The sequence below is a fragment of the Diutina rugosa genome (genome assembly GCF_008704595.1).
Source record: "Diutina rugosa strain CBS 613 chromosome Unknown scaffold25_size169986, whole genome shotgun sequence".
In the NCBI taxonomy this organism is placed as follows: domain Eukaryota; kingdom Fungi; phylum Ascomycota; class Pichiomycetes; order Serinales; family Debaryomycetaceae; genus Diutina; species Diutina rugosa.
This window is the reverse complement of record NW_022995094.1, coordinates 1-15,356: the sequence shown is the minus strand read 5'-3', so window position 1 is coordinate 15,356 and position 15,356 is coordinate 1. Positions and strand designations below refer to the sequence as shown.

The window sequence follows — 15,356 nt, the reverse complement described above, 5'->3', positions numbered from 1 at the left end:
ATTCCCTCCGTTTTTAATAGCGTAGTCACTTGACAACCGGCTTTGGTCAGACATCCACGTGTTTTGTCTCATTAGCCTATACACGTCTAATTATCTCAAGTGTGTGTACCCCGTGGGTCACTGGTCTAAATGGAGTATACGGTCGTGTGCCATTTTATACGGAACCCCGCTGTCTAAAACTCGTGGGCAGAACCAGACTCCTTACCAGCAACCAGCTCACCTACATACTTGGCGGCATCTTCGATCTTGTTCTCCACCGAGTCGACGGCGAAGCTGAGCTTCTCCTTGAAGTTGTGCGGGTGTTGCCCCGCGTGGCCGCCGTGGTGGTGGGGTTTGCCGTCGGCGTCGCCTTCGGCGATGGCGTGGTGGTTGGCAGCGGTGTCCAATGGCGGGACCAAGGCGTCGGTGGTGGCGTGGTGGTGGTGGTTCGTCGACATAGTGTGTGTTGGTAGTGGAAATGCCGTGCGGCTCTGAGTGCGGCTTCGACCATGCGGCTTCAAGTGGGGCGATAACGATCCCGTCGTGACGTCATCATCTCACCCCACTAATGCTACCATCCAAATGAACTCATTGAAATGACAAATTAAACTAATTGGGGACACCGAAAGTCGAAATCAAGTCCAACAATCACAATTCTATTGGTTACTAACCCTGAACAGTGAATGCTTATATTTAATAATGTTTAGTACAAGCCGAAACACCAAGTATCATACTGGAGTATACGGCAAGTCGCCAAAGAGAGAAAGAGTTATGTTCAGAGTAAGAGCATCGCAGCCATTGCCATGAGTGCCAGCGACACTCGGGGCATCGTCACAACACCGGCACCTTCATATTCAAATACCGGTACCAGTGACAATTGCGCAGCAGGAATCTCTCCGCTTGCGGACGATACTGGCGGTACCACCAGCAGCAACGAGGTTTCAGCAGTAGGCACCTCGTCAGCGTGCAACGTCGGTGTCAGTGACGTCACGGTAGTAGGCGTTGCGGTGGTGGTGGGGATATCATATGATACCGTGGTCATTTCACAATAGTTACCTTTGCAAATGACCTCTTGGTAAGCAGTTTTGACATCACAGCCTTCACCGGCATCGCAGGGAACTTCCGTAGGAGGCACAGTACGAGTAGTAGTGGTGGTAGGCGAAGGCGGCGGGCCTTGGTCAACTGGAGCAGGCTGTTGTATCGGCACTCTGGCGCCCTCCATGATATTTTGAATCACCGCTGGCTCCTCTGTAGGGATGGATTCCTCTTCACTGCTGGTGGTGGGTTGTTCCACGGGAGCTGAGGCTTCGGTGGCTTCCGATTCAGAAGTATCGGATTCAGTAAACGTCGGTGGTGGTTGTATTTCAGTGGTGATGAATCCCACTTTACCGTTCAGCACTGTTGGCCATACTTCACAAGGGACTTGAACAGTCACCGTTTCGTGAGCACACAAGTCACACGTCTTCGTCACCGTCACTTTGTCAATGGTGGTCTCGTAGACAACGGCAATCGGTTGATCAGGCGACACTTCGGGTTTTGTGGAGTTATCGTCACCAACTTTTAATGCCAGTTTCCCTTCGGTAGAAATGTCGGCATTATCGTAGCCTTTGAAGATTTTGATACTGGAACGATCTTCTTCGTCAGTGATGCCCTTACAGGTGTAGCGGTCAGTATATTGGTGGCCTTCACTCGTCAGTTGGGACCGTCCCGCAATAAATGGAGTGTATCCCGTGGGCACGTTATTATATCTCAAGGTGAGGGAGTTACCCAGACATTCCACTGAGTGGGGGAATTCGGTGGTGTACTCTTCAAGGTAGCCAAAGGCATTGTATTTGGAAGCGAACCCCGCCGTGACCGTATCACAGTCAATGGCATTTTCTAAAGTAACACCAAGCACACCATTATCGTAGCCCTGGTCGCAATTGTCTTCGGTATTGACAAAGAAAAGCGCTTTACCCAGTGAAGGGAGCGTTCTCTGTAACGAGTACAGCTTACCGGAAAAGCCTTCAAACTTAGCCTTACCAGTAAGATTATTAGCCCCATCAGTAAAGGTAAACGACCCATCCTGAGGAGAGAATGCTTTAGCACACTTGGAGTCGATATCTGAACCAGTAAGACCAGCGTTAAACGCTAAAGGTACAGTGACTTTACCCTTGACTGATGAACCCTTGGAAGGTGCTTTAGTAATGGTACACTTAAGCTGAGCCAGATCAGACACGTCTTCACCATTGAAAAACGTACAGTCGGCATAGTTTTCGTTGCCAACAGCCAATGAAAACTTTGGCAGCGACGCCGTCAATTTGAACACACAGGGCATGTCCAACACCACTTTGTCGCCAACGTGGTGTTGCGAGCCGTCGATTGTCCACAGCAATGTTGTCATCCAAGATGGGAACAGTGGCAACGCTGCCGGATACTCGTAGCCTCCATTGGACCACACACAGTCGTCAATCAGGGTGAACACTCCCAGCACGCTAGTGGCGTGGGCCGTTAACGCCATTGCCACGGCGACGATGGCGGAGCGACAGAGCATTCGGGGGGATGTCAAACTGGAGTGATAGCACTAAAGCTAAAGAATTTTCGCTGCGGAAACAGATTCAGGGCATTGTTTGCGTTTCCCCGGTATGTGGTTAATTTTAGGCGGCATGGTACATTCGCGTACCTGTCTTTTCGCGACTGCCTCACCAAAACAATCGCGCCAGAATTAGAGCTGGCACAGCCAAATGGAGAAGGTGCCATTTTGTAGTACGATGTTCACCTGGGTCGAATTGAAAGAAAATTGAATCAGTTGATTTTGTTTCTGTAAATCTTTGATGACTTTGACGTTCATTACCTGTTTCATTACCCATTGCGCCTTTCTCTCGCCAATAATTGCCTATTTGTGGGGGCATATTTGAGAACCACTCGCGTTGGTCAATACGCAATATCGTATCACCCACTACAAGGGCGAGAGAAACGGAAACATTAGTTTTATTTGTCTTTACCAAGCAGATCCAATTGAAATTAATCAAGAGTAAATCTTTTGCCTAATGGTTAAAGATGACAACATCGCGAGCCACTGGTGAGTGAACTCAACGACTTGTGTGTGATGACCTACTCTGTCACCGACCAGAAACCTAAATAGATAAAGTTCAACCTGGCTTCTATAGCGGTGGCATTGCACTACAATAAAGATCCGATTTTTGACTCACGTTTTATACTACTACTAATCTCAGTATCCTCAGTAAAACACTTCTATCACAAAAAATCAAGCGTCGTCGTTATCGCCTGGTCATGTGCGCGATCGGGCTTGCCCCCGCCGGTTGCGGGCCCCGGCGCGCGTCACCGAAAGCCCCATGATCAATCATCAACACTAGCACCATAGACTCGCCCCCTTCTTCAGCATGGGCGACGTTTTCAACGACATAGAACAGGACAACAACCCCAGTTTTTATGGCGACACCCTGATCTTGGCCAACCCGTACCCGCATACCCGCAGCCAGCAGCAACCAGCGCTGCCAGTGCCGCCACCGCAACACAGCCCTCGCCTCCAACAGCAGCCGCCCCAGGTCCGGGAGCAGAGTCCGGATGCCACCGACTTGGTCAACAGTACCTTGGGACTCTCCAATAAGATCCTGGCGCTTCTAGACCTGCTGGACTTGGAGATAGCCGTTGTGGCGTCCGAGCACTTAGTGGGCACCTCGGTGGTGGTATACCTGATCCAATTCGGCCGTAAAGGCGATAGTGACGACCAGCGAATAATCGTCAAGCGGCGCTACTCTGAATTCAAGCTGTTCCGCGAGCAATTGCTCCGTTTGTTCCCCACGGTGATTGTACCGCCAATCCCCGAAAAGCATACGCTACTCAGCTATCTTGTCAACTCGATCGACAATTCCCACGAAATCCACATTATTGACCTGCGTAAACGTTATTTCACTCGTTTCCTCAGGGAGCTTATATTTGCCTCAGATCCTCGTCTTCGCCAGCTGGCTCTCACGGTGAAGTTCTTGGACCCCAACTACGAAATGGCATGGGACAACGCGCTTCTGGAACCGCCGGTACTGGTACTCCCCAAGCTGATGCTCTTAGCTAATCCAGTGGACACTACTGACCAGAACGGGCTCTATGTCCTCTTACCGCTGATCAACGGGTTTGATATCTCCAAGCTGCTGGACAACATGCCGCTGCTCCGCCGCATCAATGACGACTTGGCAAAGTTGTGGGAGCAGATCCAGTTGATGGAGGCGAAGCGCCACGAGTTCGAGACGCGGCTGAAGATGACGCTCCCCGCTAACTCTGAGGATGAGAACTTTACACCGTTCCACAATATCCCTCCTGAACTCGTCAAGTTTGAAAACGAGTTCCATCAGCTGATTAAAGCGCTTGACGACCTCGATAAGCTCAATAACCGCCTGGTGAAGAACTACAAGCAAATGATCCATAACCTCATTGAATTGGGCGGCAACCTCAACAACTTCTCCCTCCAAGTATACGACAACTCTCCCGGGGTGGACAATAGTCTTTCGGCGGCCATCGAGAAGTTTGGCCTGGCCCTTGACTCCAACTTCTTGAACTTTGAGGGGTTTCTTCAGGACCGACTCATTACCGAATGGCAGGAACCAGTGCACCAGATGAACCAGTACTTCTATCTGGCGCTCATTCTGATCAAATTCTACAAGTATAAAGTGATACAGTACAAGTTATTGTATAAGCTCAAATTCCAGAAATACCAGGAGATGTTCGGCACTGTCAGCGTGCCTGAAGCGCCTGGGAAACCGGCTGACCTTGACCACCTTGAAGGCCTCCCCCTGGCTAGTTTAAGCCAAGCAATCCAGAAGATCAAGCATGCCAAAGACACTGGTCAAGCGGGGCAATTACGTCAAAAGAAGAGCTGGTATGGCATTTTCGGTGGCGGTCTGAACTACAACAAGCAGTTTAGCAAACGTCTATCTGCGGTAGAGGCTGAAGAAGGCGAGAACGGAGCCGACGTGGGCTCTAAATTTATTCAGATGGAGCGGGAACTCACCAAAGTGGCCCAGCTCATTGCATTGACGACACGAGACATGAACAACCTCACCGACGAGCTCATCAAGACGTATCGGCAGTTCATCAAGCAGCTTGAGCGGAAGTGGTTGGAGCTCATGATCGCGTACCTACGGCTGGGGAAGCAGTTGTTCGAGGCCAACCGCGACAACTTCACCGAGCTCCGCGAGTGGCTTGAGCAGGCGCCCTAGGGCCCCAATGGAATGTTATGTATTTAATCGGTATCAACAAGCACCTGGGCCCCCGCCGCCTCGTCGAAGGCGTGGGGGTTCTCCTCGACAAACTTCTTGAACCGGTAGTACTTCTCGTCCCGCAAGTTGTTGTAGGTGATGAAGTTGATCCACACCTCAAAGAACACGTAGGTGAACACGAGCGAGTTTGCCAACGGCAGCTCGGCGAGGTAGCAGTACGCGGCCACGGCAAAGTATATAGCGGTCCGGATGGGGATGATGGTTTCGAAGTAGGCCAAGTTCTCCAGGAGCAACGGCACGAGATCGGCTAATGCAAGCATAGAAAACATAAACGCCAAAATGCCCACTAAGGGGTTCTCCTTAGTCAAGAACACTAAGGGCACCTTCATCGCCTGGCCCAACAACACGACGATGCCGATGGTGCCGAGCTCCTCGGGGGCCATGAGGAGGTAGTAGACAATGATGAGAAGGTAGAGCACCCTCACGTAGACCATCAGCTTGGCCGAAAGGAATTGCATGGTGGACAAAGGGATATGAGTACGGTGGCCAAACGCGCGATGGAGATCGCTTATCACAGCGAAAGATGTGTCACAAAGAGAGTAGTGAAAAATTGCATTCGAGGGTGAAGTTAGTCTAGTATGGTTTTGTTGCGATCTACAAACTGAATTTCTAAACTCTTTCGTGCAAGCCTATAATTATCATTTTCAAGTCTATTGTTGCTACACTGTCTCTGACATACCTGAAGTCCGATATCAAGCATGTAAACGTGAATCCACTATGGTGATGGCTTCATAACTTTGCGACCCCATTCACCAATAACTTTCCCATTTTCCATTTGGAAATGGTTCTCCTCATGACCGCTTACTTCTTCTGGAAACACCAGCGCAACTAGACTACCATAAAACTAAGACACTGAATGGTTCAACTTTTAAGGCTGTCGATGCTCAGTCATGATATTTCGAATGGTCTGTGATTGATGACGTTCTTTTTTATTATAATTATGAATCGATCTTTGTCTTTTTCCCTCTGTTTCTCTCTCTCTCTCTCTCTCTTTCTCTATAAACACGCTAACTAATTGTCTGGTACTTTCTCAACTCGGTCAACAATGTTTGCAACTGGACATCCGACACCTTATGCGCCAAACTGGGGATCAACAGCTTCGCTTCTTCGGCTTCTTCACACTCCAACGACCCGAGCTGGGCCAACTCAAACGGATGCAACGGCTCCAGCGCCAGCGCACTGAAGTCGGTCAAGAGCTTTTCCACCGTCTCGACACTGCTCGAGTTCTTGAACCGGGCGAAGTTGGCGAGGTAATTAAGGGTTTTGTGCATGATTTCGTTGGAGTCAGGACCCGCTAACTCCATGTTGGAAATCTCGTCTTCCTTTTCGTTTTCCTCATTCTCCACGTCTTCGGCCGTCTGCTGCCCCCGGTTATTCTTGTTTTTCCGTTCCTTCAACGCCGCCCGAATCAACAACCGGGCCTCGCTGTTGTTGAGGGCGATCAACTGCTCGGTCTCGCCGCTGTTGGTCATCTGCTGGAGCTGGAACTCGGGCCCGAGCTTGAGCACCGCCGCATTCTCCTCCTCGTCGATGTTCTGGCTGGTTGCCTTTCTTCTCCGCACCCCAAGCGCACTGGTACTGACGTTCATCGCTGAAATGTTTTTCGCCGCGAGTGGTGTGGTATATGGTAGTGAGACAGTGAGCAAGACGGAGATACTAAAGTGGGGCTGAAAGGAGAAGAAGGATTCTGTTTTTGAGAGTGTCAAAAACAGCCGCTACCAATTACAGTTTAGAAAAGACTACTTTCATCATTATTTAAACGATGATGCTTTCGAAATGAGTGAGTGGCGTGGGGCTAGGGTCGTGCAGCGCTATGATAAGCAGGCAATTTACACCTCTACAGAATTAGTAAGTGTAAGTAAGTATAGGGTCATTAAGTGGATACGTACATCGTTATTGCGGGGGTGGGGCCGGCTTCTGGGGAGGAGGAGGCGCAGGTTTGGCCTTGGGTGGAGGTGGTTTGATGTCAGTGGGAGGTGCGGGTTTGGCAACAGCCGGGGGTGGGGGTTTTGCCTCAGTGGGAGGAGGCGGTTTAACATCAACTGGTGGCGGTGGTCTGGTATCAACTGGAGGCGGTGGTTTGGCGCCAGAGGGAGGAGGTGGACGCACAGGTAAAGACAACCCAGGGGGAGGAGGGCGTACGGTTTGTGGAGGCGGTTGTGTTGGTAATCCTGGTGGCGGAGCAATTGCAGGTGTAGCAGGAGCTGCTGCTGCTGATGCCAGTGGAGGCGGTATAATGCCCGAAGTATACGGTTGAGGCAGCGAGTGTTCGTCATCGACACGACGACGCTTAGAGTCACTTTCGTCGCCTTCACCATCTCTGGGGGCTCGACAGTCACGAGCATAGTGGCCGACCCGCTTACAGATCTTACACACCACTTTGGTGATGTCCATACGCGTAGGGCGCTGTTCTTCAGGAACGTAAGGCTTGGTCTCTCTAAGAGTACCGTTGAGGATGGCCAAGTCACGCAACTGAGTTCTCTTGAACTCGTTTTGTCCCGTAGGCGATTCAATCGCCTTTGACACGATTTCCTGAGTCAATTTCTTCGCAAGCGCGATTTTGTGGGTAGTGTCAGCGGTGATCACCACGTGTAAATCGTCATCGTTTTCAGGGTTACCGGAGTCGTCACCTCTCATACCTTCCTTCACCAGCCCTTTACCTCTGATAGCAAGCTTAGCGCCTGATTTCTCCTGGAGTTCGCGAAGAGTATTGCCTCTAGGACCAAGGAGAAGCCCCACGAAATTGATATCCGGGTATTCGTTAAGGGGGATATACAACTTGTCACGATTCTTTTCCGGTTTCTTGTAGTCGACAGGAGGGTTATATTCAAGCACGTCGCGCACCGCTACTTCTACCAAGTAGTGCTGTTCTTTCTCCATGGCTTCGATGGTACGGGCCTCGCGGGTATTGGTCCGGATACCTCTCGAGTCGTATTTGGGAGGCGGCGACGGGTCTCGCCGATAATTTGGATTAGCCTCAGGGTTTCCCGAAGGGAGAATCAGCGTCACTGGCCGTTTACGGGTGCTGGCAAAACGGAAGATGTCGGCGATCTCCTCGATGCGGAACATCTCCTGGTATGCATCGATTTGTTCTGGAGTCAAATGGCCCAGAATCACCGTATTGAACGTTCGCAGACCCATCTTCTTGCGATGGGTGGGCAGCCCCAGCCATTTGGTCGACATGGGGAGGAATTAGTATAGAGTGGCTTGAGTAGTGAGTGGTAAGTGCGCGCGAGCGATGGCGGTGAGGCTGGAGATGCTAAGACAGGAAATAAGATAAAATGATGGGAAAATCGGTAAATTAATTGATTTATATCGAGGAATAACAAAAAGTAGGGGTCAGAGGACCAAAAATGGACGAGTTGGGAATCGAACCCAAGACCTTTCGCATGCTAAGCGAACGCTCTACCAACTGAGCTACACGCCCGAATCTGGTTTCGCATAAGTGTGCGCACATCACGTATTTATAGTTGAATGGTGGCACTGCCGCTAAATCGGTTTTACCTAACATAAAATATAGTGTAAACATGATATTCATGGTCACTTTGCTTGATTGTATGCTTACATCCGGTTTTTCTCCTCATTCCAAGTGACAATCACCCCACTTTTAATCGGCTGATGCTTACATCATCTGTCGCCCAAGTGCGTTTGCTGAACCGTATGAGTCTTCGCCAGGTGATCCGGCGGCTTCTGAGCGCCGCCTCCGTCGTCCCCAGCGTCCAGGAGCTTGTGGCCCAGGCCAAGCCCGATGCTGGTGGAGTGATGTCCATCCTTCAAAGCCGCCATCTCATCGAACTGGTCACCAATGACGAGTTATTCGACCTCACGGCCACCGACAAAAAATTCAAGTTATACTGTGGCGCCGACCCCAGTGCCCCCTCCCTCCACTTGGGTAACTTGTTACCTCTTATGGTATTGCTTAACTTCGCCATCAGAGGCCACTCAGTGGTTGGTCTCGTGGGTGGAGCTACCGGCGCCGTGGGTGACCCTTCAGGAAGAACTAGTGAGCGTCAGGAAATGGCCGATGGCACCAGAATTACCAATGTCGGCCACATTGAGAAGCAAATGACGACGTTCTTTTCCAGAGGTATCGAGTACGCTAAGCTGAGAAACTTCCCTGTCGAAGATGCCACTCGGGAAGTGCAAAACAACTATAACTGGTGGAAAGATATTGGGATGTTGGAGTTTTTAGCCAAGTACGGGCGCCACATTCGTGTCACCCAAATGTTAGCTCGTGACTCGATCTCGTCGCGGTTGAACTCGGCGGAAGGGCTTGGGTTCAATGAGTTCACCTACCAGATTTTACAAGCCTACGACTTCTACCACTTGTTCAAAGTTGAGGGAGTTAACATCCAAGTAGGTGGTAATGACCAGTGGGGGAACATCACCGCTGGTGTCGACTTGATCCTGAGACTTAAGCCTAATAAGGATGATAAGAACGATGCCTATGGTGTCACCGTGCCGTTGCTCACTACGCCTCTGGGAGAGAAGTTCGGTAAGTCTGCCGGCAATGCCGTGTTTATCGACTCGGAAATGACCACTCCCTACCAATTATACCAGTTCTTCATTAATGTCCCCGACGAAATGGTGCAACGTTTGCTCAGACTGTTCACGCTTTTGCCGATTGAAGTCATCGACAAGGTGGTCGAATCGAGTCAGAAAGACCCTACTCTCCGTAAGGCTCAGCGCGTGTTGGCTCGTGAAGTTGTGGACCTTTTACATGGCCCTGGCACTGGTGATGAGATGGCCTACATCTCCTCGTTCCTCTTCAACACGCCCGACATGCCCTTCCAAGACGAAGTGTCTGCTGACAAGTTGATCAAGGCGTTCGATAAGCTGGGCATTTTGCACCACCGCCAGTTCCTGGACTACCCCAACATTGATGACTTGAAGTTGAGCACACTCTTAGCCGATATCACCGGTAAACTGAAGCGGGAAATCAAGAACTTGTTGGCTCAAGGTGCTGTGTACGTGGGCACTGACCGCCACCAGGTACAAGACCCCGATGACATCATTTTGTTCGACAAGGAGCGTTTGATTGACGACAAGTTGTTGTTGGTCCGTTTGGGCAAGAACAACTACTACGTCGTTGAATGGAAATAAATATGTATATAGTATCGTTCATAGAAGAACACGAAATTCTTATCAAACAACCTTGGTCATTCGTCAATAACTATGACATATTTGACAACCACCATTCTTTCATCAAATGAGATTGTACTGTGGCTTGGTCTAAAGCAGCGACATCTCCGTAAACATTTCTACAATAGCGATAATCAAGATTTCAAAATTTGTTACATTATATTTTTCGATTCACTACAGAATTATCTTCAATCAATCATCACGCATTAGATTTATACTCTTATACACTAATCACCTAATCAACTTCTTCCATGGCCGATTCCACAGGAGCGTCAGCGGGTTCGGCGGCGGCAGCAGCAATTTCAGCTTCTTCTTCGTCAATGTTCAAACCCAATTGAATCAATCTGTTGATTCTGTTGGCGAACAGGGTGGGGTCGTCGAGCGAGAAACCCGAAGTCAACAACGCGGTTTCGTACAACAAGGTGGTCAAGTCCTTGACGGTCTTGTCTTCGGCGCCGTCGGCGTCGACCTTGTTCTTCAATTCCTTGATGATGGGCGACTTGGGCGAGATTTCGAAGGTCTTCTTCGACGACATGTACGACGACATGGTGGTGTCTCTCAAAGCCTGAGCCTTCATGATTCTTTCCATGTTGGCCGACCAGCCAAATTGACCGGTTCTGATGGCAGCGGGGGCTTCAGGGCCCAACTTGTGCGAGACAACAACCTTTTCGACTTGGTCACCCAAGATTTCCTTGAGCGACTTGGTCAAAGGTTCGTATTCCTTGTCTTCCTTCTCACGTTCAGCCTTTTCTTCTTCGGTTTCTTCGAGTTCGAAGTCCTTGGTGACGTCAACGAGCTTCTTGTCTTCAAATTCCTTGAGTTGAGTCATGGCGTATTCGTCAATGGGGTCAACGAGGAAGAGAACTTCGAAGTTCTTGGCCTTGAGGGCGTCCAAGAAAGGCGACAGTTCGACAGCCTTGATCGATTCACCAGTGATGTAGTAAATGTTCTTTTGGTGGGGTTGCATTCTGGTGACGTAGTCGGACAACGAGGTCATTTCTTCGGTCGACTTGGTCGAGTAGTATCTCAACAACTTCGACAAAGCGGCACGGTTTTGAGCGTCTTCGTGGATACCCAACTTGATGTTCTTGGAGAAGGCGGTGTAGAACTTGTCGAATTGTTCTTGGTCTTCAGCAATTTCGTTGAAGGTTTCGATCAACTTCTTGACGATGTTCTTCTTGATCACCTTCAAGATCTTGTTTTGTTGCAACATTTCTCTCGAAAGGTTCAAGGGCAAGTCTTCGGAGTCAACGACACCCTTGATGAAGCCGAGCCATTCGGGGATGAGTTCTTCGGCTTCGTCGGTGATGAACACACGTCTGACGTACAACTTGATGTTGTTCTTCTTCTTCTTCGATTCGAAAGCGTCGAAGGGAGCTCTCTTGGGCACGAACAAGATGGCGCGGAATTCCAATTGACCTTCAACCGAGAAGTGCTTGACGGCCAAGGGGTCTTCCCAGTCGTTGGAGATCGACTTGTAGAAGGCGTTGTATTCTTCTTGGGTGACGTCCGAAGGGTTTCTGGTCCACAAGGGCTTGGTCTTGTTCAACTCTTCGGTTTCAGTGACCTTTTCCTTGATCATCTTCTTTTCCTTCTTGTCTTCTTCTTCGTCGTCCTTCACTTCTTCGAGCTTAGGCTTCTTGTCGTCGTCTTCCTTGACTTCTTCTTCTTCTTCGGGAGCTTCCTTTTCGACTTCCTTGGTGACGACCAATTGGATGGGGTACGACACGAATTCGGAGTGCTTCTTGACGACTTCCTTAATTCTCTTTTCTTCCAAGTATTCGAGTTGGTCGTCCTTCAAGAACAATCTGAGGATGGTACCGCGGCCCAAGCGTTCGTTGACTTCGTCGAGGGTGACGGTGAACTTACCACCGGCGTTGGATTCCCAAATGTATTGTTCGTCGTCGTTGTGCTTCGAGATGACTTGGACGTGGTCGGCGACGAGGAAAAGCGAGTAGAAACCGACACCGAATTGACCGATCATCGACACGTCGGCACCGGCGGACAAGGCTTCCATGAACGACTTGGTACCCGACTTAGCGATGGTACCCAAGTTGTTGACCAAGTCAGCCTTGGTCATACCGATACCCGAGTCTCTGATTTCGAGAACCTTTTGCTCGGGCTTGGGGGTGATGCGGATGAACAATTCGGGTTCCGATTCCAACTTCAGGGGGTCGGCAAGAGCTTCGTAACGGATCTTGTCCAAAGCATCCGAAGCGTTGGAAATCAATTCCCGCAAGAAGATCTCCTTGTTGGAGTAGACGGTGTTGATGATCAACAGCATCAACTGAGAGATCTCAGCGGTGAATTCATGGGTTTCAACCTTTTCAGACATGATGAAATGAGTTCAGTGGAGAGAGGCAAATCGGTGCGCGGTGTGCTAGTTTATATACTCCGTAGGGCGGCGGTTGAAAATTTCCAGTGGAAAAGTTCGATCGAGTTCCATCAATGCAAGACACAGGGGGCGAACAGCAACGTAAGCGAAACCGCGAAAACGGGTTTTATTGAAGTTATACTAGGTTTAGAGGTGGTTTAAGGTGTCGTTTATGGGGTCAATGGTTAAATTGCTCTAGTGGTTAGGTTACCGGGGGTTCCGGTAGGTCGCATTGTCGGAGTGAAAAACGAGGTGGCAGGTGGTTTTGCGTGGAACACCGTAGAATGTTTTGGTGGCATGCGAAGTGGGGCGAGTGACGAGCGAAGGTGGGGGAAGGCAAAGGAAGCTAGGGGAAACTTCGAGAATGGGGAGGGCGTTGAAGGGGGTATTAGAAGAACATTAGAGACGGTTCTAGAGGGAAAACGACGGGAGTTTAAGGGGAAGCAACCGTATTTGGCGGTGGTCGACAACTGCGGCTTGTGGTGTGCGCATGATCTCTACCCATAGCACCATCGCAGTTGATGGCTTAGTCACGACGTCACACAAGCTTAGTCAACACAAGATTTACAAACTAGCAAACCTTATTGACGATTAGGACATCATCTCATTTCATACATGAAAGTTGCCCCTGATACGCCTCAAAACCATGACTACGGTGTATGTTTATGATGGTGGTGTTTCTGTTGAATTCTACTACTTTGTTTTAGACTTTTCCATGGATTTCTGTGCTTATTTGGTGAGCACGGCTGTAGTGTGAGAAACGTCAGCTACAGATGGAACTTTCGTCTAAATCACTCATTAGCACAGTATACAGTGAAAACAAGAATGAAACTGGGAATGGTATGTGTTTGGCCATCTCCTGGATGACAAGGGTACGACAAAACCTGGCTGTGAATTGCCATTTGTGTCTGTTTAGTCACCTCCCAAGCGGTGGCCCTTGCCTTGGAAGCCCAGAGAATACGACGTGTACAGCTCCGTGCGCGGTTTGGCCGGCTCGTACCCTCTGCGGGTGGCGGGCGGCTGGTAGAATGCGGTGCGGCGAACGCTGCCTCCCATAGGGTAGTTGAGCCATTTGTACAAGAAGCGGGGCGCCTTGAGGTAACCCTTATCGTAGATGGAGTCGCTGATGGTGGGGAAGAGCTCGCCCGACGTCGACCCGACGCGTTGGGCGGCCGCTTGAGACCGTTGGCCGTAGCTCAGGGGCAAGAGGTTGTATAACGGCATCGTTTGCAGTTGGATGCAGAGGTAGATGTAGCCGCCAAAGATGCCGATGAGCGAGTTGAGCACCGCCAGCTTGCCCCCAAGCATGCGGAAGAAAACTTCGAACCACGGCATGTAGTACGCCTTGATGGGGACGAGCCCGAAGAAGTTGACGGTGCTGTTCTTGGCCCATCTCAGCCAGATGTAGGTGATGCACGAAAACATCATCACGTGGTGCATCGGCAAGAACGTGTACATCGTTTCGAGGGAAAACGACGTGAGGACAATGATGGTGCCCAGAAGCAACGTGAACCACAAGCAGTCGGGGAAGTTGCCCTTGAACTTGCCCTGGGCGCTCTCGACATGGGTGGCAAAGTTGTAGAAGAAGTACAAGTCCAGCACCGTCAGCACGGCGCTCTGGTTGATCACGCCGGCGGGGAGCATGAACGCGGTGAAGCAGCGATAGCCCTGGAGCAAGAACTTGACCACGGCGTAGCCCACCGCCGTCCAGCTCTTCCCGTACTTCCACGCCAGGATGATGTGTTGGAAAGGGAGCTCAAAGTGGTACATCAGACACATGATTAACGACGGCTCGAGCATGTTGAGCCCGACGAGGCCACACACCAACACGCTGCAGATGGTGAAGAAGCGAGTCACTGGGGGGATGCGGGCGATGGTCCGTCTCAACTCCTCGGCTTGCATGGCGGGTTGGTGGGTATGAGTCTGATGCTTGGGTGGCTTTTTCCTGTGGACGCGAATTTCACGGTATTAATACTTGGCGAGTGAGTGGCGAATGACAAGCGAAATGTGGTCGTGAAACTAGTCAGGTTTAGAGAGAGGAAACGTAATTTTGACCTTTTGTTTGTATTACATTGACCATGACCACATCAATATATATAAATAATATTTCTTGCTCGGTTAATTTAGCGAGGTAAATAGCCTCATCTTAATTGTACTGTTACTTCGATAATTCCGCATTATGTGAAAAATGGGGTCGTTAATTACCAGACTCCGAGTAATGCGCAAATAAATAGAAATGAGACACAAAGACAACATAAAATAAGAGAGTCTACAAGCTGTATGATCAAACAGTCATCTCAGTATGATTAAAGAACATTGTACTACCCTAGGAAGGGCCAAAAAAGAGTGGTCCCTAGCGGGATCGAACCGCTGATCTTGGCGTTATTAGCACCACGCCTTAACCAACTGGGCCAAGGGACCTCGCACGTTTTTTTTTTAATAACATAACATGGGCATTAACAATATCTAAGTGGAAAACTTTCATACACATTCCCTTGAGTTCCTCAAGTAGTTCTATACTCCAGAAAAAACCAGTATAGATATCTGCCAGTTCAACAAGATAGCTTATATGTACCATCCACTTTGAA

General features: G+C 49.8%; 9 protein-coding genes across 9 annotated transcripts; 2 read left to right on the top strand and 7 right to left on the bottom strand. All coding sequences in view use genetic code 12, as the record gives it.

Moving 5' to 3' along the window:
• Positions 1–173: 173 nt before the first annotated feature.
• DIURU_001396 (uncharacterized protein) lies at positions 174–437 on the bottom strand (the record flags this gene model as incomplete). The annotated part of the gene is made up of 1 exon (XM_034153934.1): positions 174–437. One exon carries the CDS (start codon positions 435–437, stop codon positions 174–176), a length of 264 nt encoding a protein of 87 aa, XP_034013753.1.
• A 317-nt stretch (positions 438–754) lies between these two features.
• On the bottom strand, positions 755–2,512 carry DIURU_001395 (uncharacterized protein; the record flags this gene model as incomplete). The annotated part of the gene is made up of 1 exon (XM_034153933.1): positions 755–2,512. The coding sequence occupies one exon, from the start codon at positions 2,510–2,512 to the stop codon at positions 755–757; it is 1,758 nt and encodes a 585-aa protein (XP_034013752.1).
• An 850-nt stretch (positions 2,513–3,362) lies between these two features.
• Positions 3,363–5,192, top strand: DIURU_001394 (uncharacterized protein; the record flags this gene model as incomplete). The annotated part of the gene is made up of 1 exon (XM_034153932.1): positions 3,363–5,192. One exon carries the CDS (start codon positions 3,363–3,365, stop codon positions 5,190–5,192), a length of 1,830 nt encoding a protein of 609 aa, XP_034013751.1.
• A 23-nt stretch (positions 5,193–5,215) lies between these two features.
• On the bottom strand, positions 5,216–5,710 carry DIURU_001393 (uncharacterized protein; the record flags this gene model as incomplete). Its single annotated transcript, XM_034153931.1, has 1 exon — positions 5,216–5,710. The coding sequence occupies one exon, from the start codon at positions 5,708–5,710 to the stop codon at positions 5,216–5,218; it is 495 nt and encodes a 164-aa protein (XP_034013750.1).
• Positions 5,711–6,259: 549 nt separating this feature from the next.
• RPB4 (DNA-directed RNA polymerase II subunit) lies at positions 6,260–6,841 on the bottom strand (the record flags this gene model as incomplete). The annotated part of the gene is made up of 1 exon (XM_034153930.1): positions 6,260–6,841. One exon carries the CDS (start codon positions 6,839–6,841, stop codon positions 6,260–6,262), a length of 582 nt encoding a protein of 193 aa, XP_034013749.1.
• Positions 6,842–7,145: 304 nt separating this feature from the next.
• On the bottom strand, positions 7,146–8,435 carry DIURU_001391 (mRNA splicing protein; the record flags this gene model as incomplete). Its single annotated transcript, XM_034153929.1, has 1 exon — positions 7,146–8,435. The coding sequence occupies one exon, from the start codon at positions 8,433–8,435 to the stop codon at positions 7,146–7,148; it is 1,290 nt and encodes a 429-aa protein (XP_034013748.1).
• Positions 8,436–8,870: 435 nt separating this feature from the next.
• Positions 8,871–10,355, top strand: DIURU_001390 (tyrosine--tRNA ligase; the record flags this gene model as incomplete). Its single annotated transcript, XM_034153928.1, has 1 exon — positions 8,871–10,355. One exon carries the CDS (start codon positions 8,871–8,873, stop codon positions 10,353–10,355), a length of 1,485 nt encoding a protein of 494 aa, XP_034013747.1.
• Positions 10,356–10,629: 274 nt separating this feature from the next.
• HSP90 (Hsp90 family chaperone) lies at positions 10,630–12,729 on the bottom strand (the record flags this gene model as incomplete). Its single annotated transcript, XM_034153926.1, has 1 exon — positions 10,630–12,729. One exon carries the CDS (start codon positions 12,727–12,729, stop codon positions 10,630–10,632), a length of 2,100 nt encoding a protein of 699 aa, XP_034013746.1.
• Positions 12,730–13,680: 951 nt separating this feature from the next.
• On the bottom strand, positions 13,681–14,670 carry DIURU_001388 (uncharacterized protein; the record flags this gene model as incomplete). The annotated part of the gene is made up of 1 exon (XM_034153925.1): positions 13,681–14,670. The coding sequence occupies one exon, from the start codon at positions 14,668–14,670 to the stop codon at positions 13,681–13,683; it is 990 nt and encodes a 329-aa protein (XP_034013745.1).
• Between the last annotated feature and the right edge of the window lie 686 nt (positions 14,671–15,356).